A 25,018-nucleotide genomic window follows, 5' to 3' on the forward strand; every position below is an offset into this window, starting at 1 on the left:
AGCAGCAGCTTCAGATGCGACACGGCGATCTCGTAGCGCTGGCTTGTCGTCGTGGCCTTTCGCGTTTCACTCCCACCGGCCACCGATGTGTTGCCGGCCACAGTCCTCGCCACGAGGCTGGAGCTCAACGTTGGAGCCACCGCACCAAGCATCACCAAGTTTGCCTGGGACGTAGCCAGCGCCATTCGCCGTGGCCTTGTGCTGGAACTCTCTTCACCCTCGCCCGGGGCAACCAGTTCGAACGGCTCCGGCTGCTGGTGGTGGTGGTGCTGCTGGGAGGAAGACTTCAGTGGCACCTTTTTCTTACCACTGTACCGCTTGCTACTATTGCTAAGGTTGTCCGCACTGCTGGCGGTGGAAAGCTCGCCGGACGGCGGCTCGGCAGTGGCCGGCAGCGTGACGGACTCCAACCGCGACGGGGCCACCAGCGGCTGCAGGAGCGGCCGGTCGTTGATTAGCCACGTTAGTTTGGCCGCCGGCAAGGACGCCCCGGCGATGCACTTCACCTCGAGGAACTCGTCCGCGCCGTAGTAGGATTTCATGTCGTCGATCCGAGGGCCACCGGCCACCGGCAGGTCGACCACGTGCATCGTCCGGGTGGCAATCTTCGTGTGGAACGACGGGGCCGCCTCGGTTATCTCGCAGCTGTACCGGCCACTGCTTAGCGGCTCGATACCGTCCAGCACCAGATGGCTGGCGTTGGAGAGGTTCACCTGGAAAGGAAAGAGGTGAGTTCAAGGAGTACGGACCGAGTCCCGGGCTCGTTCTTACGTTCACGCTGATGCCGGCCTTCGGGAAGATCTTGATCGACGGTATCTCCTTCGAGGTGTAGCGGAAGAACTCGTGCTTCCCCTTGTACCACTTGACCGAGTAGAGGTCCTCGTCCGACAGGTCGCACTCGCAGACGAGGGTCGCACTCGTCCCGAGTGGCACCGCCATCGGCACCTTGATGTGCACGCTGTCCAGCCCGAGGACAATGTAGGAGACTAGAGGATAACGGAAGAGAGGAGAAGAAACGCATACGATTAATAGAATTACTGAGCATGAAATTGAGAACGTTATTCGAGCGGCGTCGTGCGGGTCTTGGGGTTGGAGATCTCCAACAAAGCCCAATTACGGGCCACCCTCGGCCGCTGGCTATGACCGTACATTTGATTAGCACACCCGAGCGCGTCTCCCTCTATGTGGGCTGCCTGTCTACATACACAAAACTGGGGCCGCACAGACAAACAATCACAGCACACGGCGGTTGATCTTGAGCCGCCTGTGTCTTGAGGTATCGGTATCCGACCTCCGACCGACCGGCAGCGGCAGTGATAGAACAACAATCAGCACGCAAATGGCCCGGTCCCAGGCCCGCCAGTTAACGGTCCTGTCCTGGCCCTGTGTGTCCTGTGTCTGTTCTTTCAAGTCCGGTCGTGCTAGGTCGGCACCGCCGTGGAGGCGCCGGGCAAACGAGTAAATTGATTCATTTCCGGTCACCGCGTGTGAGTTCAGCTGTCGTTGGCATTTCCGTGATTCCCGCACGCTGCTCTAAGAATAGTTGATGTTGTTGGAACCGAGAGCCTAGCCCCCGAGTGGGGGCCCTAGGGCGTCTCCGTAACCGACCCCGGCCGACGTCAGCAAATTGTTTCCATTTGTTTGATTTACGTATCTTAAACTTAAACCAAACAATCCCTGACCCTGACCCTGACCCTGGCGCAAACATCTCGTCGACCATAATGGGTCTCCCGCCGGCGCTCAAGAAGCACATGGTCAGCACGAGGCCGGAACCGGCAAGCAACAACTCCATCGTAATTATTTTGGCCCTTCGCGCGCCCGGCGGGGGCTGGATTACCTGGGGAGGAGTTGAAAATTAAAATAAAATACCCTTGCCCGAGGGGGCCCTGAGCTCCGGATCCGGAAACTCCGGTCTTTCGCTTAAATTAATTTTCATTCACCCGAATGTGATTCTCACGCAAAAAGCGACCTCTGGCGGCCACCAGCGTAACGTAGGCGAAACGAAATTTAATGGCTCATTTGAGACGACCAGACCGACCAGCGACGGTGGTCGGTTCGCATTGTCCTGTTGCTGCAGAGCCCAGGAGCCCACGGCCCTGGGCTGAGTGGCTGGAAAAAGATTTGGTCTGCAATAGTTCCCCAGCCTATAAAGGCTCCACAGAGACGTGCCGCGCTATTTATTTGGTCGCCTCTCTCGGGGATTCTCAGATCCGACAATCGGCCGAAGATAATCGCGCATTGGCCGGAGCCGAACCTCAACGTGGCTCAGTTGCGGATCATAAAAAATCGAATTTATTTTGAAGCTCCCGCACGGTCCTTCTCTCTCTCGCTCTGTCTTATCATCCAAATCCGTCTCAAAGTCCCCGAGGTCGGGGCGAAACTATTGGGAGCGACCTTGTGGGAGCTCCCTGTTGGCATCAGCGACTTTCAGCGATCCGCTTACCAGGGCGCGCTTGATTCTTTCTCTTATAAAATCTCTAACGACCGCAGACGGCAAATTGACGGCAAAATGTAGAAATAGAGGGCTCCCCCGGGGTGGTCCCGGGTCTAGAGCTGGAGCAGGTCGTCCGGAGACTGGAGGTTGTGGTTTCGAGCGGCTTCGAAATTAGATGATCGGATCGGATATTGGCAGACGTTGGGCCGTCGGATCGAATCAACCTGCCGTCGCGAATCCGGACAGGAAGGTCAGCCCATCAAGTCGGGTGCGGTGCCAAAAGTCTTGCCAAATGAAATGAATTAGTGTGCGGTGTGGGTCGGGGATAATAAAATCGATCAGGAGTCTCGATTGGCCGCTCGTTCGCTGCTTGTTTGTTGAATCGTTGCACATCGGCCACCGGCAACGTGACTTTTTTTTGGTTCAACCGGTTCAAGAGAAGGCCGGTTTAATGTATAATGTTGCTGCGGAAAAACTTTTTCTCTTTAGACTTTGAAGTTTTTTGCAAGTGATATTTATAAGCGATCATTTAACAGAAGCTGCACGTGAGCTCATGAATATTGGCAGAAAATGATGGTCTTGTTCTTAGATCAAAAAGAACCAATTAATTATGTTTATAAAAGGCTCTCTCTCTTTGCGCTGCTTAATTGCCATCTTTAAATAATTTCTCATCTCCTATCTCATTCGACAAATCAGATTTATTAGTTTCCAATTGTTCCAGCGTTTTGTCTATAAAATGAACAGTAGCGTTGTAAGATGACAGAAGTCTCTAAAGAATGTCAAATTGTCATAAATATTAGTTTCAATGAAGAACACAACAAAGAAATTCAAAAAATATTTGACTAAATAATCAATACTTATGGAAATGAAGGTCGCGTTTATCATACTTAAGCTGCTGGGCGTAAGAAATGAACAGCGAAACGAATTGTCAAAAGCCACATCTCAACTAAAAAACCCTCTTCTGTTCGTTATTCACCAAAACCTTCAATCAGAGAACCAAGAAGTGCCTTCTGGGCATGTCAATCGACGTAATCTAAATGATGCATGCAAATCTGGCCTTATTTTCGAAAAGCTTCCGAACCTTAGTAAACCAATTGGAAAGAAAAAAGAATTATAATTTTATCGCCCTTGTTCTGGGAAAAGGTGGGCTCTGGACAGATATGAGGAGTTGAACTTCTCTCCTGTAAGCGTCCTAATTCAACATTAGGAAGCACATCGCAAGCGCATTATGGTTAGCATTTTTTCACTTTTCTGGGTCGTATTGACCTGAAATCCTACCTAAACTTCTTATTGGTCAAGAATTCATCCTACCAACAGGATTATGCCACACGAAGGCATGCAGTACCCCGATGATGATGATGATATTAAAGTTTTCCACCACAATGCCCAGACCACGCAATATGTGGGGTTTGACGAACCCTGAAGGTGTTGAGCAGATCCTACACAATTCAACAGAATTTGCCCAATTAATTAAAACAATCTGGTGAACAATAATAAGTGAGGACTGTAAAAAGTTGAACGCGCGGTGTTTGATTTTTTTGACTAATTATTACTTGAGTAAAGATAAATTTTCATCCTGTTTGTTTCATTGAGCTAAACCTTGTTTTGCTAGTCACTGTAGACTGATATGAAAAGTTTCTTTTTTTATGGCAGCGTAGAGTGTAACGAAAAATATACAATTTCCACTCCACTTTGTGCAACATCGTAACGCATAATGGATTCCGAGATCTAATTGAATTCCCAACCACTAGTTGCAGTCATCATCCATGTGTCAGTAGAATGTAGTAACCACAATGTTATCGAATTGTTTGATTCAATTGGACACATTGTATTTATATTTGCAGCCCAGCACAATATTGAAGCGACTTTATAACAACAAGAAAAAAAACAGCTCCCTTTATCCTCGAGGTCGAGGTCTACGCGTGCAATCGAGTTTACGGAATTCCCTAGACACCCGCGAAACAAACATGGCCAACGTCAAGAGCTCCTACATTTTGTAAACAAGTCAAGCTGCTGATGATGATGTAGTGTGTCGAGAGCGTTTAAACCCAGGAGGAGAGAGATGATTTTATGTGTTTGTTGACACAAACACTCGTGTACTTTACAATCAGTGTGAAGGATGGATGGATAATTTCGGTAGTCGGTTCGCTTGAAAATCGAAGATCAATCCGTAGTTCTTTATCGAAGTGAAGAATTTGTCAATACGGAGCTGGATCGTTTGATAACAAGATATTATATTAAAAGATTCATCGATTCACAGGTCGACAATTTTTGTCAATTTTTGCTTTAAGAGCGAAAATCGCGAAAACTAAAATGAGACTATGGTGGAACGCAACTGGATAGTGGAGAGTTTAAGATGGTGGTCTAGAAATCGTCTGAACTGACAACGATGCAATACATTTTTCTGGCGTTCTTTCAACATAGTTCTTCTCCCAGCAATGTAACTCATCCAAGTAAAAAGTAATAACTTTTCTCTTCAAAATAGTTGTTCACAAAGGTGATTGCTTCTTCGTTTGACGAAAATCTCTGTCCTACTTTTGTTCATAGCACCTGAAATCTCCCAACATAATTCGGTTCCGGGCCTAGCACCATTCGATGAACTTTGAAGAACTTTGTTTTCCCCTCTGGTTGCAGTTTTGGGGCGTCCCGAACGATCATCGTCTTCCAAGCTCTTACGGCAATGTTTAAATTGAGCTGTTTTTTTAGTGAATTTTCACAAAAGCAGTGACATCTCACTCATCCAAGCGATTGTTACTCATTGTTGCACCATTTTAATGTTTGGTCCCAGTATCGACGGGAGTTTGTCGCACCGTGATCACTCCAATCCGATTCTGCTTTTCACAATTTTCAAATTCTACCACCAACTGCAGTTAGTCTTTTTATCTCGAGGGCAAACGAAAACCCTCGAGGATTGCTCGACGAACCGGGACGACTGTTCAGCCTTGCATCTCTGCACGGTTTCCGAAACCGACGATGGAATAGGAGCCAATACAACGCCACGTTCTGTTTGAAGTCACGTTTCAAGCGTTCGACACGTGATATGAGCAACGAATACGAAGCCGCACCACGTCAAGTCTAATGCCTGCCTACCAAGCCATCGGCAGTCAATCGGCACGTCTACTTTAAAAGATCATATTCTTCAAAAACAGCCCACAGCAGCAGCACAGGGAACGAGCCGCTGGGAAATTAATCTCTCGATTGGATGGCGGCAATGGCGCGGAACGTGTGGAGCCGCTCGGGAACACCCTCTATTTGTCCCTTCCACACTGGCACTGCCATTCCAGGCGGGACAACAAACATCAGCCAGTCAGCCAGCCAGCCAGCCCGGCCTGTGACATTGTGGCGTGGGCCTGCTTTACAGCGAATAAATGTAAACCGTAGGGTTCCCGTCCCCGGAGCCGAGCGTGGCAAATAAACAAAGCTCGCGATACCTCGGGTGGGGGCCATAAGGACATAAGTGTATTCATGCGCGCATCCCTGCGCGCCCTGCGTGGAACTCCGGGAATCTCCATTCGACAAGGCGCCGGGAAAAGCTCGGCTGTTGCTCTCTTCGGCCCATAATGAACTGCGAATATTTGCGCGCATGAAATGCGCCCTCGTGGAGTGATGTTTTTCTTTGGCCTTCCTCTGGAGGGCTTGTTTTCGTTGGGCCACTTTTCCCCGAACCCCGAAGCCAGCGGCACTGACTGGGCTGGCTGGCTGGCTGGGCTGACTGGAACATGTATATTTGGCAGGGCCCGTTTTTGTTGACTCCGTTTCTTCGGCCGGCCAGGCGCGCGAGAGCCTCTGGCGGGCCCAACAATTTTAATATGCTCTAATGTTTGCTGTTTAGCGCGTCGCTCGCTGGCCCGGCACACAATCTCTGTCAGCAACGACGACGACGACGACGATGACATCGTAACATTTCCCGTTCCCAGCACGTGCTCGTCCTGCGACAAATGTGGATCAAATTTCCAAAAGTTCGGCTTCGCGCAACTTCCTGCGCGCGCCCGCCTGGTGACGTCACCGGCCCCGTGGGTTCCCTCCCTCGGTTCGGGATGCTAATAATCATAAAATAAGCATAACCGTGTTTTTTGGCGACCATGTCACATGCCCAGCCACCCCGACCGGATGTTATTGATTCTTTGCCTTTTTCCTGACACTCCCTGGCCGGTTTTTTTTCGGCCGATCCCACTTCCGGGCCGGGTGCCGTGCTGCCGATCGATCGACTGACAACCGAGAGCTGCCTCGAGAACCTTTCGGAGGTACACGCTTGCGGTGCGGTGCGGTCGTAAAACGGAAGAAACTGCCAGCGTATGCAAAATCCCTGCCCTGTCGCCGGGCGAGTCCTAGCAAGAAGGTGGCCTTCGGCACCGGTTTTTTTTTATTGCCCTTAACATAGTCCCCGCTTTTTAATGTGCTCCCTGGCGGCGACCCGGTTATTTGCTCGAAATGTCACAAACTTTGGCAAGGAAGACCGTGAGTCGGTGGCCGTCGGTTCTTTCCTGTGTGAGTTGCAACCCTCATTATGGCCACGTTGGTTGGCCCACCAACCGAATGGGAAATTGGGGTCCTTCCCACACAACAAATGGCTGCCTCGCCGCCGCCGACGTCTCCAGAGTCCCCTTTTTTCGGTGGTTCGATGTTGGCCCCACTTTTCTCTTGATCGGTGCTTCCGCGTTCACACGAGCCGCCCTTTTGTGGTGTGAGCGCGCCTAGCGCCATCCCGAGAACGTACTTCCGGTAATGGGTTTTTAATGAACTCCGACAGTGTTGAGAGAAGAGAATTGATAACGACGGTGTGTCCTCCCACTTGCCTTTTGTTATCGCGCACACATACGCACACCCCCCTGAGAGGACATAAAACTCCGGCCAGTTTCCGCGCAAGATCCGGCCGCGACAATCGAATCGCACTCCTAGTATGCCCAGACCAACTGGCAATTGCATTATCTGATCCATCGATACAGCCATTTTGTGGCCCGTCTCGAATCGTAAAGCTCAAGGTCGTTAGCGATTGGGCGGGAAACGACTCAACGATAATCGCTCTCTCTCCTTCTCTCTCTCTCTCACTCTTTCTCTTTATCCCGGCCCCCCTTTTACTCGCCCCTCCTCTGTGTCTGGCGGCTCGCTGTTGCTTTTTTATGGAAAATTGATCCCTCAGGTCTGAGGCGTCGGCGGCGGCGGCGAAGAAGTAGCGCTCGCGGAGTCATAAATATGGCTACTTGATCGAAATGGTGCCTGCGTGCCAAAAGTACTACTCGAGAAACGCGAACACAACCCCAAATCCCGCGCGAGAAGCCACACGAGGAGAATGTTTATTGACATCGTAAAGATAATGTCCCAATTGGTAAGGCAAGCAAATGTGGCAAGTTGGTGGCGATGGCGGGGGCGGCGAGGGCGGCGTGCGGCGGGTTTGACACTTCACCGCACACAAACACACGCACAAGCACAGTCGAGGAGACTTATTTACATTCGGCATACGGTTCGCGCCCACGATTTTCAAACTGTTTTGTCGGGACCAGACTTTTTTTTCAGCCGTCAGACAAGGACACGTCGCACATTGATATGCGCGAACCGCGGATTGACGACGGTTCGCGAGCTTTATGCAAAAAGCATAGAACATTAAACAAAAACAACCAGGACCCCTCCACAGGGCGCAGTTCAATGACAGTTGTTTGCGAGTTTGCAAAGGTTTTTTTTGTGTCGCAACGGAAAAGGGCCGTTTCGCAGAGCCGTTGGCTGAGGCAGTACGAAGCGGACTACTGTGGGTAACAAATAGTAGGACTTTTGTAACAAGATACAACACCTTTCTATTTATGTCAGTCAAAGCAGTCCCTATCCCGGAATACGAGGGCGGATCAAAAATGTTCGCGATATTTGAATTTCCGCGGGCTGCGTAAAGCATGGCCATGGAAATCAAGGTTTTCATCACAAACACGACGATGAACTCTATACAAGGAAGAGTGCCTCAAAAAGCGAGTTCTATCATTTATTAAGTCACACAAAGGTCCGGTTAAGTTTCGGCCTGATTTGGAAAGCTGCCACTACAGCAGGGAGGAAGTTCAGTGGTATCGTGACAATAAAGTGGATTTCATCGCAAAGGACATCAACCAACCAAATTGCCCTGAATTCCGCCCAATCCACAACTATTGGGCAACAATCAATAGGAAGTTGTAGAAGACTGAAAAGGTGATGCGGAATGCTGCAGAGATGCCGAGAAATTGGAACACATTAGACGCTAAGGTGGACCAGAAGACTGTGCAGAAAATGATGGCGTGCATTCCACAGAAAGTTCGCGAAATTCATAAAAATTTTCTCTTAAAGTACAATAAAATACCTTCATGTTGACACCTTGACATGTTTCCTAAGTAAAGCCAACCCCGAGATAGACCTAACTCAATTGTTCCCGATTCGAAGTGGACCATGCTTTATATCCAATTTTCGATTTTTTTATAGCGTTAGGTTACACATGTCAGTGAGTTATGGTAAAAAGTTCAACCATTTTGAGTAATCAGTAAATTTGTTACAGCTGTTTTACTGTGCAAGTGTCTTGGCTCATCGTCAATTTTTATCTACTCCAAAAAAGGATGGCAAAGAATCTTTATCTCATTTTGTGTGAAAAACTAAATTAAGAGCTCGGACGCAATCTAAATGTTGACTGTGGCTTATGGTGAAGCTGTTAAGACTAAAAGCAGAGCTTATCGGTGGTTAAAAATGTTTTCAGAGGCCGAGAAGATGTGAACGCCGGAAAGCCAAGTTTGGTCGAATGTGAAACGTTTTGCTTAAAGTTTTCTGCGATTGCAGAGCCGCGGTGCATCATGAGTGGTTTGCCAAAAAATAGAACGGTCAACAACGAATATTACCTGCAAGTGATGCGTAATTCGCCCTAAGCAATCCGTCACAAATACCTTGATTTATGGGAAACCTTAAATTGGTTGTCGCGCCCATGCTCACACATCGTGGTTTCTTCGCGAATTTTTGGTCTAAATAACACTCTAATGATACCAAAACCACCGTATTTCCCAGATCTAGCCCATTGTGACTTTTTTCCGCTTTTTTCCTGTTTCCAACATTCAAAATACCGCTTCGTGGTAAATTACTTTTGTAGTATACAAGAATCGGTCACCATGGTTTCGGCAAAAATTTTGGTCACCATGGTTTCGGCAGCCCATCTTTCAACTCTTGAAACAGTCCGAAAAAGTTCTATTCAGGTCTTAGCACTCTTTCTTCGATTTGGGGTGTATTGCATCCATCGACTCAAGACAGTGTCTTCAGTGCTCAGACTTCACAGATACAAGAAGTACTATTAAAACAGTGTTCACCGATTCCACCAGAATTCGTTGGTTTCCGAGTTGGTTGACATGTTGCGTCACCAGCGGTCGTTTGGGTCAGTTTTTCTTGACTTCCGTCCAACAATTTAAACCATTTATTTGGGCGCTTCCCAGTGTTTATTCTTGGTCGTTTCTTCGGACATTGTCGGAACCATGGAATTCTTGTTTGATAGTTTACAAAACGTAGAAGACCACACAAAGCGCAGAAGGGTCAGCAACAGTAAAAGGTATGCAAAAGTTGACCAAGGTTTCGGGCCGTGAATTTGTTAGCCAGCCAACCTTCATTTAGTTGTTATATGAGGGTTCAAAAGATGCCTCTAAACGTAAGCTTTTCAGGGGATCTAGAGGCAAAATTCTTGGCGAAATCCGTCTAGTTTTGGATACACTCTGTAACATAGTCTATTTGTTGATGGAGAAATTATGGAGCACCAATACGTGTTTTCAACTTGAAACATACATAAAACAGTATTCGTTTGTAATGAACATTCTAATTCCATTTTTTTAAATTCCCGACAGTCCTCGCCCACAGTAGTACTTCAAAATGCATAGCGCCGGCACCGGTTGGTTGCCAATAATAAATGCGACCGTTTAGTGGACTCTCTATATGCGCGGTTTTTTAACGAAACGCAACCCACTTTTTCCTCGCTTTTAACTAATTTCCATCAAATGTTCCAATCGCCATTCGGCTTTGGAGTGTACCCAGTAGCCAGAGTGGCGGAAGTTCTAAAACTCCGATGGCGCTTGGTGATCGAAAACATGTTTTTGATCTGCTGACCGTCGTACAAGTGTTCAGTTTGTTTTTTTTATCACGTTCCCTTATCACGTGCCGTTGTTCCGACCCAAAAGCAATCAAACAATAATTACGTGACGCTTGCCGGAGCAGCACCACACGCGGATGATGCGAGTTCTTTGATGAGTGTTCCAACGAAGTGACGAGTGGTGGGGGAGTGCTTCAAACAAATAAAAAAAAATATGTCACGAAATAACGCTGTAAATGTTATGCATTGAACGGCACCCGGTGGTCGGCCCGCGGCAAGCACTCGTATATTAATTTGCATGCCTCCGGCCCAATCCAGTTAGTGACGCAGCCCAGCCCAGCATCGCCTCGCGGGCGGCAATCGAACAAAAACCCACAGAGGCCTGCCCCGACACACACAGAGACACGGGTAAAACGGTCATAATTTCCCTCCGGCCATTCCAAATAAGCCTCATGAAAATTCATTTCGCTCTAATTGTCACCTCGCTCGCTGGCTGCCGGCGCCGGCATTAGGAGAAAATAATTAACAATTAAAGAACGAGTATAATTCCGGAGCGGAGCGCAGCGCAAAGGCCGAGCACCACCGTTGTCGTCGTCACCGTCTTTGCTCCTGTAGCCAGGACGACAACAAAAAAAAACTCCTCACCGACTCAGGCTCAGGCGGCCAACGCAATATTTCCGACCGAAACCGAATATAGTGCCTCCGCCGGCAGGGCTCTAGGGCTCTTGGGCAAGAAAATGGCTCGGATACAACCGGACAACGCCACCGGAGCAGGCCAATCCCGGACGGCTGCCCGGATGGCTTCCGGTGCTGCCGGGCGAAGGGCGTCGGCGCTCCCGGAACGGAACCGGATGATAAATGCACGATGGATAGGTGTTTTCTGATTCTGGTCTCGTCTGATTTACGTCGGAGCCCCACCGGCCCGGCACGGCGCGGCACCATTCGTGGAGCGTCCTGATTTAATGAATGTTGATACAGCAGATGTTCGCCCGCCGGGCCAAGGTAAACGGAAGCGAAGATCCTTCCGGATCAAACACACACATACACACTCGGATTCGAATGCTCGAATTACCTCCCGAAAGGAGAGAGGCTTCATCGTCCACATATCACAACACTCATACAGACAGACCGGGACAGTACAGACCTCGGGCCTCGAAGCTTAGCTAATACAGTTCCCCGGCGATAAGTAGTGGGGAGGATTGCACTCTTTAGCGATTCCGTTTGATTCCCGCTGCTCCGAGTCGGCAAGGACTTCCGGTGCACTGCCTCGTATAGAGCCGAAGGAAGTAGTCCGTCCCCGTGCTGTCAATTGAAACGTGCTTCGACGTGGCCGGTCGCCGGTCTCTCGGGTAGAATTGAAACATACTTTCATCAATTTGCTCCACTTATGGCCAGTTATCCAACAGTTCGTGTGTGTTGAAGAGAACTGCGAGCTTTCCTTATTATTTTCAAATCAATGGCCCCATTCAGAAATTGTTTCTCCAGATATGAAAATGGTGGTGCAAATTTACACCGAATGAATAGTTTTTCATCGACGTGTGAAGCTCGGCCATAATGGTAAAGGTTGAAAGAATGGCTCTACCGTTGGCGACTCTGCCCTTCAGCTTCGTTGAAGTACACGGATTTACGGATTTAATTTCAAAAGAGTGGCTCATCTTGTGGTTTTCTCATCTCCAATCCATCAATCAGCCCTGACTGTTGGTTTCTTCTAACTACGTCATGTGCCACCGGTCGATGGAGGTATCCTCGTCCGGAAGAATGGCAATGTTTGAAGAACGTCACGTGGGCCAGGCCATTTTTTCGCCGATTCCCAGTCGATCCCAACCACCTGAGTATGGATTGTGACGTGGTTAAATTACTTTTTCGTGATTTAGCTCATTGATGTGGCGTGTTTCTCCAATTCTTGATTCATTCTCGGATCAATGCAGCTGAATGGTGGTTTGACTCGCGTTCGTAAAGCTCATAACAGGTCACGACTCAGGTTTTGTGCAACCGCGAGGCTCATCAATCCTGTCAAAAATCTGGTCTTTTTGACAGATAAAGTGATGGACCTCATCCTACAAATGGCCTACTTGTGACCTATTAGTTACCTTTCTGCAAAGCAGTCTAGCGATGTTTGTTTCTGATTCGAACTCTTGGCTAAAACCTTCAGAGTATTTTTTGAAAACTTTGATTTATTGCCAAAATTGTCCAATCAATCCCGGCATTATTTGACAGCTGTCTGAAGGTTTTTGATAGGAGTTCGAAACAAAAGGGAAAACTTTTTATTTTAACTAGGCGGCTACACGAAGCGTGAAAACTAGCGTAAAATTAATTTGTAACGTCAAAACGTTTACGCTTCGTGTGGCAGCAAAAATATAAAAACGAAACGTGTTTACGTTCGTGTTTTTGGTCCAAGAAAATAGAAATAGAAGAGAAATTAATTGATTTCTGAATTTTTTTATCTGTTTTTTCCGATTTTGTTGCTGTTGTTGACCAGCAAATAAAAACATAAATTATCCACTGTTTGTAAGCAAAGCGTATGAAAAGAATAATTACGCTCGGGTTTACGCCTCGCGCGAGCCGTAAACGTTTTGACAGAGGCGCAACAGTTTGGCATTAATCTGTAATGTCAAAAGCATTACGGAACACCTCATGTAGCCGCCCAGTAACACACGAACCGTAAGCCCGAGCGTAAAAATGTCAAATCGTTTATGCTTCGTGTGGCAGGCTTAAAATATAAAAAAAAAGTTTATACCGAAATGTCAAACGTGTTTACATTCGTGGTTTTGGCCCGCGAAAGTAGAAATCGAAGAGGTAAAATGAATTTCTGAATATTTTTCCTGTTTTTTTAGATTTTGTTGCTGTCCAACTTCACCAGCAAATCCAACTTCAGCCAACAACAGTTATTTATGGGACGTTGTTGATAAATACTTTGACTAATACACTTCACACAGAGTTATCTATTCTGTAGTTTCGAAATTACAAGTTCCTAATTACATTAAAATTCAATTGACCACCAAGAGCATGCGATTTGACACCGTTGAACTTTTTCTTATGGGGTTACGCAAAAGATCGTGAGTATGTTTACAAGCCTGCAACTTTGGAGCATTTGAAAAATATCATACGCCAAGTTATGGCCGAGGTAATCCCCAGAAAATAAGCAAAATAGCCATTAAAAATGTTCTTATCATTAAAAATGTTCTTGTAATGGCAAAGTACAAACTTTATTATTAAAAATAGATTTAAACCTAATTAAAAATGTATTTTTTTTCAGTTATTTGTTGAAAATTTACAACAAATAACGTTGTAAAATGACATTTTCACTAATGAAGAACTAGTCCGATACGTAAAAGACGTCAGATAGTATTCGCTTCTATAGTTCTATAGGGTTAAGTTACACAACTATTCTGCAGGGTTAACTGAATAAAATCATCCCTTTGACACTGGTCCTAATCGGTAGAGTATCCTCTAATCCTAAACTCCCAATTTTCCAAAGATCCTGACCGTAAAGCGTATCGTCGGCTGAGCTGGACATGGAACACGTCGAGGGGCCACTTCCGAAACAACATCGCACTGGTCGTCGTAATGACACCGACACTCCTCCGGACGCTTGTGGTGCCCAATTGTGCGTGACTGACAATCTGCTGCTGACAGTGCAATCGATTACACGTAAGTTGGTTAAATCTGGACCCTTCCCGGGGGCTATTTTTATTTCACAGACATTCCCCGTTCGTCGGTGTGCAGGGAGGCATCAGGAAGAACGGTGCCGAGGGTGGAAATCGATGCCGGCAATCTGTACCGAAGTGGGCTTTACGACCACTAGGCAGAGCGAGGCAGTACGAACGTCTATAAAACATCGTCCCAGGAAAGTCACTCAACTATCTCCGGGGCTGGTAGTGGCGGTGTCCAAATCGAGAACATCCCCGAGGAAATCAGTAGATAGTCGCCTAGGCGCCGGCGGCGGTTGCTGGAAGCAACATGTGGAGAAGCTGTCCGAGAGCAAAAACCGGCGCAGTGATTTGGCTCCGAAGTTCCTCCGAACGCTGTCCCGAATTAGGCGCTCCCCATACGCTCACAATGGACGGACAGGCCACGATAACGGCAATTACGACGTAATCTTTCACGAGCCTTTTTTGTGCCCAGCTCGGGAGCTTTGGAAGCCGGACAACGTACTGGGGCTACGTGGCCACACGTTAAGACAATGGGAGACCAGCACGATAAAGCCATGAAGCAGCCGCCAACAGCATCCCTCATCGACGGTGACGCATGGCCGATTGGCCAAGGCTCTCACGCCACCGATCACTCTGGAGGTAGCTGGAGGTTGCTGATAAGCTGGTGATTGGGTGTAGGCGACGAAGAACCATCCGCACCGCATTAGTGCCCATGCGAGGTGCTGAGTCTGAGGATCTTTTTCCATGCCCACACGCTCTGTCTCTGTCTCCCTTTCTAGACTAATTTTGACCAACAGCTGACTCCGTTCGGGGAACGATACCAGAGCATTAACTTATGCGGCTGCAGGATGCTAGTGCTTGCGGCGACTTTCCGCATGGTCCGGTGGTTCTGTCCACAGCAGATGTTATTCAGCTAAGTGTTTTTTTTTGTTTCCAGGAACGGGACTGACCAACCAGAGGGCACACGAAGTGCGGACAATTCGGCAGGCAAGTGTCTCGATAGCGAAACCTCCAATCAATCATAACCGTTCGGTCGGGCTGTTTTTTCGCCAGACGAATGAAACCCCCTTAGACGACAATCTGCTGCTATATCTAGGTCCAGAAGTTCGCCCGAGTTGTTCGCCGCAATCTGATATCGGGAAGTGCCAGCCAGCACCTTATAACACGCTCGGTCGAGCGTAAGATTCGAATGCGGACCGGCTTTGGGCAAGATAATCAAAACCCCAGCTCGACCACTATCGTAGCGCACCGCTAATTAGCTTTCTACCGGTGTTTGGAGGAACTCACTGCACTGCAATCGCGGTTCCGGGTTTCGGGGATGATTGAACAAATTGGCACATTTCCGGTTTGGACTCTCTATGCAATCTATTCATGGCATCGATCCCATTTGCTTTCAAAAACCCATTGCTTCCAGCAGCAGCAATTATATTATTGCATTGCGTCGGGGTGTTCCGCGACCGATAATCAGCTTAGTTTGAGTATGATTATCGGGCAACTTCGTTTCGAGAACGTTCCACTTCAATGTACTAGGTGGTACTAGCAGCGCAGGTAAAACGGGACTTTTGGTTGACCATCAACATCATGGCGTGTCGATAATGGCAGAGGCAAAATGAAAGAAAAAAAGAGGCTTTCATGCAGATAAGTCATAACAAATTCCTACTATTGATGTTAAGCCCATTGCCTCTACAATATTCATATTCATACGCTTTATATGACTATGACCTAACTAATGGCTCATTTGTAGATCATCCGTATGAGCTGCATCCCGATTAATCGGTTTCCACGCGAAAGACGTTACTTCGAACCCTGACAGTTGCATAAACTTGAGTGAAAAACTTAAAATTTGTGCTCAATAAGGCTTTGTCCGTTCTAGCAATAATAAAAAAAGGGTCCTTACTAATACTAAGGGTCCGTATAATTTGATTGCTTTGTAGACAGAAATTACAGTTACAGTTAAAATGTTTTCTGATACCCAAGAATATAGTCAAAATATTGCTTACACAGCTCAATGAGACGCATGCGGCTTCCACTAAATCTCTTTCAGTCACTCGATGATTTCATCTTTCTTCTAAATCATCGTTTTACTGCACTAATTGAAGCCAAATAGCTTTTATATATTTTCAACATTGCGTTGTAAATTTCCTTTGCTTCTAAACCTTCCAAGAAGAAAAAAACGCTTAATACTTGATTTTTTTCATTGTATAAAAAACTATGACACGTTGATATTGGCTGTAAACAGAAAAAGAATTGATAGATTGAAACGACAAATTAGACTAATAGCAGCGTCCTCTGGTATTGAACCGTAAAACTTATTGCACACCCCAGTATTTTAAGTAAGTAATTAAAATATAAAATAAGTGGTGAGTTACTAAGTACATTGCACAATCCACATAACCAATTCTTTTCGTCAATGGAGCAATAAGCTTAACTTTTCTTCCACTTAGTTTTAGTTATGTTTTATGCATCATTGTAATGTTTTTATTACTATTCTTTCATTGTTCTTAAGTTTTGCGTCAATGCTATTGATGTTAATGTGGCACCATTTATCTGTTCAAATCTTCACTTCACTTCACCTTTTCCAGTGATTCTCATCTTAGCATTCGTTTTTCATTTAACCACAACTTTCTGTCATCTTCCCCGGTGTCCAAGTACATCTCAAACATTGAGATCTTCGTGAAACATGGCACAAGATGTGACATAATTTGGACATTTACTTATTAATACTTGTTAAAAAGTATATTTAAACAGTAAAATATCAGTACAAATAAAGCCTAAAGCCGATTTAACAGAGAAATAGACCAACGTTCAAACCACAGCCAAATGTCGAACTGAATGATTTTATGCTCAAATTTCAAATGTCAACCGTAACACGACAGTAACTGTACGGTTTTACGTTTCATTTCGGTCTATGGGCATCCCACATCCTGGAATTTCTGTGAACTTCTGTCTCCAATTTCAATCTGTAACTAGAGAAGCGAGCGAATTTACCATAGCACAAGTAGTTAACTGGGCCCATCTGGAAGCTGAAACGGCACCGATCGTGTACGGCATCTGGCCATAAACGGTATAATTATTTACTTTTGACAGTCAGGACATTGGTTCAGCCGGGGATGGGGGCAGCCACTTTACAGCGCCCTAATTGCTGGTAGGTGTCTGTTGCACTGCTGCCTTCTGGCGACCAGCTGTTGGTGACCGGCAGAACGTGAACCCGTCACCTGCGCACTGTCGATAAATCTTGACGGCGCTTGCAATGGTGGTACCTTCAAGCCCAAGCGATACTATCGCCCATTACTGCTTGTTGCGCAACGTGCACCAATGAACTCCTGGGAGCTCCCTGGGAGTAAATCAAAAAGTGACACAATCTTAGACCTCCCCCAAGAAGCACCGCACTCTGGCGTGCCCTCTGGCAACACGGACTCTCCGGGTTGAGTCTGCTTGGGTCGTACTGTGCACCAAGCAAACAGACCGTGCCGCTGCATCCGAGAGATCTCGGGCGGTACACGATAAGGAATAATATATTTAATAAATCATAAACGGAAAATGGGCGACAAACAGGCGCAAATGGAGCAAAGTTTTGCGAGTGCGCGACTATTGTCAAATTGTATTCGGTGTCAGGCACCGGGATTCAACCGGCACAATGGCGTACGGTGCTCGAATGCAGCCTGCAGGAAACAGCTGCCTTGAGGAGGGTAGCTTAGCAGCGTAAGCGATACCCACCACTCTGCTGGTGTTTCGGAACAGTGAAGCGTGGTGAGCGTGAGACCAGCCGTTTAGGTTGTGTTTGTATTGTGGGCTGAGGGAAGCGATGGGAAACTTGTGTCCATTAGCCCAAACACACATGAAACGTATCCACTCCCGGTCGATCCCTCCCAAAGCCTTTGATCGAGCCGTTTTAATCCGTGTTTCCTGTGGACGGTATCTCCAAGAGTTGGTCTACTTCGATTTCTTCCCCAAAACTGATTCTTTTCGGGTTGAGACCCGCGTCCGACCGCTGGGTGGTGATTTTTGGTAAACCCCATCGAAGGTAAGGAGATAAGCACCCACTACCCAGGGTGCCCAGGATCTTCTCCAACTTCTTTCGAGTTCCGCCCAAAACTGTTTGGGTCGAGGTCATCCAAGTCCGGGGTTGGCTGCTCCGCCCTGGTGCGGTGTGTACTTGGTAGAGAACATGGCTTGCCAGCATCCCTTTCTTCCGCGAAAGGACCTACCCTGAGCTGTCAGGTGAAGGTGCTGTCGAAGGTGAAAAGTTCCACCGTCAGGGTACTGCAGGGTCGCTGGGTTCTCCGAAGCTGAAGGATGGGTGCATGAAGAACGTTTGAATAATAGATGCGTACTTCTGGTGCTTGGTCTGGTCCCGTACATGTTTGCCGAGTAATCAACGGGCAAACCCTCCCATTCTAGTGTGGCGGCAGTGGGGAGGGAGAAAAATGCAGACTGAATAGCGGACGAAGTGACGATGAGCGTCTAACGGATCCGATCAGAGCCCTCCCGGGGGCGGCTGGGTGGCCGTGATAGAGAAACAGTTATCTAGAACCTCCGTTCCACGTCCGAAGTCCGAAGGGCACCGGGCTCCGGTAACATGCATATTCCATGAGGTCCAATCTCCGAACTATAGACTCCCGGCAGCCGGGGAAAGCGGCTTGCGTTCGGTTGATTATGCTCTCGTGACGTGAGCGAGCGAGGCTCAAGCCTTCGCTCCAAAGTGCTCAACAGGGATTCTCGGTTGCAGAAATTATGGCACACGGTTGGTGTTGGAAATCATCTGATGCCGCCCGGCGGACGGACGGACGGACTCCGGTTTTCCCACCGAATTACTGGATTACGGGAGCGGATCGGCGGCCGTCGGTCTGGGCCGGGGAACTGTGTGGCAAATGAAGTTTTTCTCGGCAGTGGCAAGTATATCAACAATCTTTCCGAGCAAGCCGAGAGCTCTCCGGCGTCTCGTGCCGCTTCGCCGCTTCGTGTCGTGAAACCGATTATCCAACCAGCGCCGGTAGCGTCCCGTATGGTGTGTGCTTCACCGATGGACGGCTTCGAATAGCTCACCCCCTCGGTCTCGGTTTGCTGGCTTTTATGTTTACCACTCAACGCTATCTCGTCTGATTGCTTCCACCGGATGCAAAACATGCATGCTTTGCATAGTGCCGCTCCGAAACACCCCGAAACGGCTGGCGAGGGAATCGGGCGATCGGGGTGCATTTTTCATCACCATCAGCAGCAGCAACACCAGGAGCAATGGAAGCAGCATCGGTTTCGATCGACGGCACACACACGCGGAGTGAACGAAGAATTGTGCATTCGTCCTTCATTGAATAATGTTTTCGATTTTCTCAATTTTAAATTTTCGGCCCCAACGTAATTTGCGCCATGCCAAGCCAACCCGTCATGCCACGGAGCAAGGAACGAACGGGCTACGGGGATACGTTGCAGAGCTCTGGTGAAGAGTTAGTTTAGTTGCGAAAAACGAAGAATGCCCAAAGCCAGCATCTGCTGGTAGAGCCACTGATTTTGCTCGGCTTTTGGCTGCGATTCGTATCCCGTCATTCATAGGAACGTTTGTGGCACGCAACGTCCAGACGTCCAGAACAGTTCGTGTTAAAAACATTGGCATTGGGATTCATCAAAACCGCAAAATCGCAAAGAAGGACATGAGCAAATGGCAACAGTAAACAATGGACCGCGGAACACATGAAAGAAAGTCATGCATAACATGCATCCCAATTAAAACCCACGCATCGCGCTAAATCTAACGACAAACCGACTCAAGAAAGAATTGGGATATTTACTCATGTGCATTTCAAAGCGGGATCGTTCCCAATTACTGCAAAAGATAAGAACTTTCCCGTCTGATTTTTGAGCATTTTGAGCGATTTTGGACTCCTGTAGGAATGGGCACCATCTTCACCTTCTGGTGGAATCCTGTGACTTTTTGCTTTGGTCTAAGTTTCGAAAAGTCACTTCAGGGAACACGTGTCGTGTCAACTCCACAAATGAGTCGAAAACTAAAAGAAGAGCCAAAAAGAAAGAAAATGAATTTTGAAGAATATTTTAAATTTCCGTTTGTGTAGAAATTCCGTACGGAATTTGAACCTAAAGGAGGAAGGAGGCAACCTAGTGCATCGGAGCTGGTTGCTCCAACTTAAAACATTATTGAACACGAGAACCATTAATAATATGCAAAAGGGTTACATTATTTGTTTTATATCACGATCGGAACGAGTCCGGTTAGCTATAAGCAATCTAATCAGAGAGCGTGTTTGCATAAAGGCAGAGCACCTGGCTCACCCTGACAAAACCTGTGAAAGCTACACTGTGCTACGTCTACTCGTCTAGACGATGCTAGAAAATGTACACACCTTAACGTAGCGTAAGATACCCATCAAAGACTGGCAAATATGTAGTAAAAGAATCAGTTACCAGTGTCTATCATGTAGCGAGCCCCGTACATGCACCGTACACGAAGAAGAACCGCCGGAAATGCAAATTCTTGGCAGAAGTATCTAGTTACTTACCGCCCGCTTGACGGCCAGCTCGGGAAAATGCAAATTTTCACCGTCAGAGCAGCCACTGGTCCATCATCATCATTTTCGCGTTACGAGATCATTATCGATCCCGGCGACATGGAAATGTGGGCCGTTGGGTGTGTTGGTGGGCACTCCGCCCACCAGAAATCAGTGTTTGCGTTATGCGTTGGCGAGATTTCACATAGCGTCGCTCCACTTTTCGTCCCTCTTGTAATGTAAAGTACCAGGCGGCTCCACCGGCGTGAGGCACCAGGCGGCTCCATCGGGCACCAAGTCCCAGTGTCCCAGCGAACCGTGCCCGCGAATGGCTACCCGTGGCTAATTTATCCGATTAAAATCAATCTGCCTCGGTCGCGCTAATTTGATTACATTTTTTTTAAATATGTCCTCTCTTTTCTCGCACTCTCCGTATCCGCTCGCAGGCTGCGCCAAAGCGCCAGATGATAGTCATCAATCACCAATCTACTGTCACGATTCCGTGTACCGTGCCGGATGTCGTACTTTATTTCTGTTTTTTCTTCAATCTGCGCGTTACCCATGCCCAAAAAAGCCAAACCATAAAATATTATACCATTGATTTATCAATGGCTTATCAATCATGGAAGTGATTCTTCGAAAGTTTTCGCAGGTGTTGACTTATTTGCTCGCTACTAAAAACGGTGAAAACTTTACGGTGTAATGTTCCTAAAACAGACTCACATTAAAGCGGGTTCATAGAAATTTAACGCATTTTCTCACAAAGCTGGCTCCCCTCGAGCGCGATTGTGGCGAATCTCAAACGTCGTGGCTCATTCGTGGATTTTAAACATCTTTGTGATCTTTCATCCTATTTTTTACCGAAGAAACCCTTTGTGTATCGCTGTGTCCATTCATCCGCTTTTGGAAAAAAACATGCTTAAGTCCCCTTTCGCATTCACTCAAACGATTGTAACTTATCAAAGGGACCAGATCAGTCTCTCTCTCCAATGAACCTATATTTTAAAACCTTTCCCAAAAAGGCTGATCTGAAAGGACGAACGGAATTTTAGGGCGCTATTGTAACGTTCCTTCCATCTTAGACAGCTGTTTGGCATCCTCTTTGTCCCTTGCCAATACTTGCGTCCTTTGTCTCTCTCCAGAGGCGCTGGATGGTTGATGCTGATAAACTAATTTCCAGCCTTCGCGCCTTCCGCCTTGCTTATTCGTCGCTCGTCTTTGAACGTTTCCCCGAGAGCAAGAGTACACTTGATGACGAAAGCTGGGGCTCGAATTTATAAGCACACTCGAACTAGGCCGGTCTCGAGGGCTTAGCATTCAATTCTGCAAACACCACGAATGATTCCACGTCTAACCAAACCTGTCCCCAAGCCAACCGTTGTTCGTGACGCGATCAGGAATGATTGGAAACCCTTTTCTGGGAAGCAAATAACACTAACACTCATAGGCACACCGTGGGAAAGAGGAACACACGGAGCTAGAGAGAGAGAGAGAGAGACTGAGAAAGAGGAGAGGGCCCCCCAACAAGGTTAAGTAGAAAAGCTCCATTCGCAATTGTGGCGAAAATTGTCGAGAGACTGTCGGCACTCGACTCGGGACTCGGGAAGTCTCGGCGGAATTAGGAGTCAAATGTGTGAGGCGCTCTTGCAAAATTGAAACTTTGACCGCGGGTAAATTGGTTTTCTCGGAAAACATCTCCGAGGTCCCGAACCGTTTTCCCCCGTCCCAAAGTAGGGCGAAAAACATCGGCCCAAAGTACAATTGTGGATAATCAAGTGATGATTGTGGCTATATTTTTTTTAGATGCATAGCAGAAAATTTATGTACCAAAAGGTGGAAACACAATTTAAACGATGCTTTGGGACTCGGCAACGAAACCATCCAGTGAAGGTTATGCATGAGTGTTATTCTCATTTTCCGTTATGATCTGATCCTAAACGGCTAAACTCTTGAAGTGGAGAGTTTCCAAGGTATCGCTTTAAAGAAGTTTATCGCTTAGAAACGCTCCAAGGGGTGTGTCAGCCGACGCATCGTATGGTAAATTCTTTCTAATGTTTGTAAGTATTCCACTCATGGCAGCGTTAGCATCATCTAAGAATGTCTCGATTGCGAACGAAGTCGACCAAAACAAGACTTCAACGATAAGAGGGTATGCGACGCGATCTGCAGACTATTTAAATGTACGACATGATGGTAATGATTAGGTTAACCAAGCCCCTTAGTGATGTACCATTATGTAGTGGTATGTGTTCTACCAAGGATTTTATCGTGCCTATTATACTGCAGCCGTTGGGGCCGGGTAGCTCAGATAACACCCGAATCAGTTAGATGGAATTGCGTGTCAAGAGGACAGTAGCTTGCGTATAACGCAGATTATCGTAATCAAATTTAACATTGCTCACCAGGGCAGTGGAGCGGCTTCTGAAAGTGCTGTCTTTCTACTGCAATTGAACAGATTAGCCTTCGTTCGGATTGTTGGAACATTGCTGCCCTCGATTCGATCTAAGTTTTGACACTTTAGTGCCCGAGTCTTAACTAGATGGTAAGCAAACGCTGACAAAAGGATCGAAAGAATTATTCGTTCCCCCGGAGTACCACTACATGGTATCGTTGCGTAACGATGAGTTTGAAATTTTGACTTTCAAATGCAACCAAAATCAGTGTGTTTTATCAATCCAAATCAATACTCACGAAAGAAATGAAACTTTCAGTTCTTCGCCAAAAAGCAAAAGCAAACAGAAAGCCCAATGCATCTTGTTGGCGTTCCAATTTTCCAGTTCGCACACAAAGGGAGTAATGCCGATGGTCTACATTTAGGCGTATTAGAAGCAAGAATATGGCTTACAGTTTTCTTGTTGTTTTCATCTACGTCGAAAATGTGGGATAAGAACTATCTTGCTGCGTACCTTGCTGTTTAGCATATTCTCTTGCTGAGTTGCCACATTTTTTAATATTTTTCTTCGACACTAAGCATTGACCAGTAAAACAAACACACTTGCTGAGACTGCAACCACTACTACATTACATTCTCTGTAACTGATGATCCAAATCAAATATATACTGCCTTGCTCCTCACGATCCCGATGCGATAAAAATGTGGCTACTAGACCAAAGCCACATTTCGTTGGAATTAAACAGTAACTGTTGCGCGTTAGGCGTTACGCGTTAGGCGACTGACTGTTTTTCAAACGTTTGTTTACTTTTGATCAAACATTCCGTTCTTTGACAGTAGGAATTTATCAAGTGTCTTCAAAATTCCTTTCCTTCTAAACTCTCTCTATTTAACTTCTTTTTTTATTGGGTAGCCCTTTTTATATTAAAACGGATGTAGAGTGATTAGATGAAAAGTGATTTTGACATCTCAGTAGGGCTGTTTAGAAAATTGCAAATTGAGTTCCACCATCCAAACAACCGTTGGTTACGCAACGTCAATTTCATCGTTGTTCAGTGTGTCGTGTCGATTGTGAAAGCAAATATTCATTGAAAGCATTGAAATGCTGTGCAATCCGAAAGGGTAACAAACCGATAATTGCATCACCACCAGTGTCTATCACGATTGTTGTTGATTGATTTTGTGATATAACCGAACAATGTTTGAAGCAGTGAATAATTCCATCCCAACGCTAAGCTATGCTGATTAACTACATTGTTGTGATTTCGCCTTTTTTTAGGTTCACTAAACACAACATTTCGATGCCCGTGAGTAACTCGGTTGTGGTAGGCCACTTTATGGCACTACGTCTGCCAAAAATATCCCTTACACGACGAGCCATCGCTCGGGAAAGAGGTCTAACTGGCGCGTGCTCTGGCGGACCACTCGAAACACGATCAATACTACACGCCCTTACGGTTCGTACTTAGTTCGAAATGTAAACAGCTCTAAATTGCTTTGATGCAGCTTCCGGAAAGTTCTGGCGAGAGTACCTTTCGTACCATTTCCATAAAACCCTGTGCCCGCGCGACCACCAGAAGTGGCCGGGCGGCCGGCCGTAGTTGACCAACTCAGCAACCACCGCGGCAACACCGCTAATGGAATACCGAGGATGTTCGCCTTCGCCTTCGCCCCGCACTTACCTTCCAGTGCTATCAGCTGCATGAGGTACAGGACGATATTATCTCGAGCAAATAACATTTTCACTCCGCTCCGCGCGCTCGGCGGACTCCGTGGGGCTCACTCAGACACACACTGTGCTCAGCTCAACTTCGGCCAAAGCTACGCCACCGTGTAATCTGCTCCCGGCTCACTTTTGCGGACCATTTAGTGCACTTTCTGCACGCTCCAGTTTTTGCCGCGTCCGGTTCTTCCAAGTGTTCCGGGTGTGTGCGAACGGGCGAACACCACCGGCTCACGGGCACACCACCG

The 25,018-nt window shown here is 47.0% G+C and overlaps 1 protein-coding gene across 1 annotated transcript in view; it reads right to left on the bottom strand.

Moving 5' to 3' along the window:
- LOC131215311 (uncharacterized) overlaps nucleotides 1-24,787 on the bottom strand; it is a 38,951-nt gene extending 14,164 nt beyond the window's left edge. The window contains exons 1-3 of the mRNA XM_058209700.1: nucleotides 24,730-24,787; nucleotides 772-986; nucleotides 4-713 (exon numbers count right to left, since the gene is read on the bottom strand). Coding sequence (XP_058065683.1) covers nucleotides 4-713; nucleotides 772-986; nucleotides 24,730-24,787 — 983 coding nt within the window. The remainder of the gene's footprint in view (nucleotides 1-3; nucleotides 714-771; nucleotides 987-24,729) is intronic.
- Between the last annotated feature and the right edge of the window lie 231 nt (nucleotides 24,788-25,018).

This window comes from Anopheles bellator, chromosome 1, assembly GCF_943735745.2.
Source record: "Anopheles bellator chromosome 1, idAnoBellAS_SP24_06.2, whole genome shotgun sequence".
Classification (NCBI taxonomy): Eukaryota; Metazoa; Arthropoda; class Insecta; order Diptera; family Culicidae; genus Anopheles; species Anopheles bellator.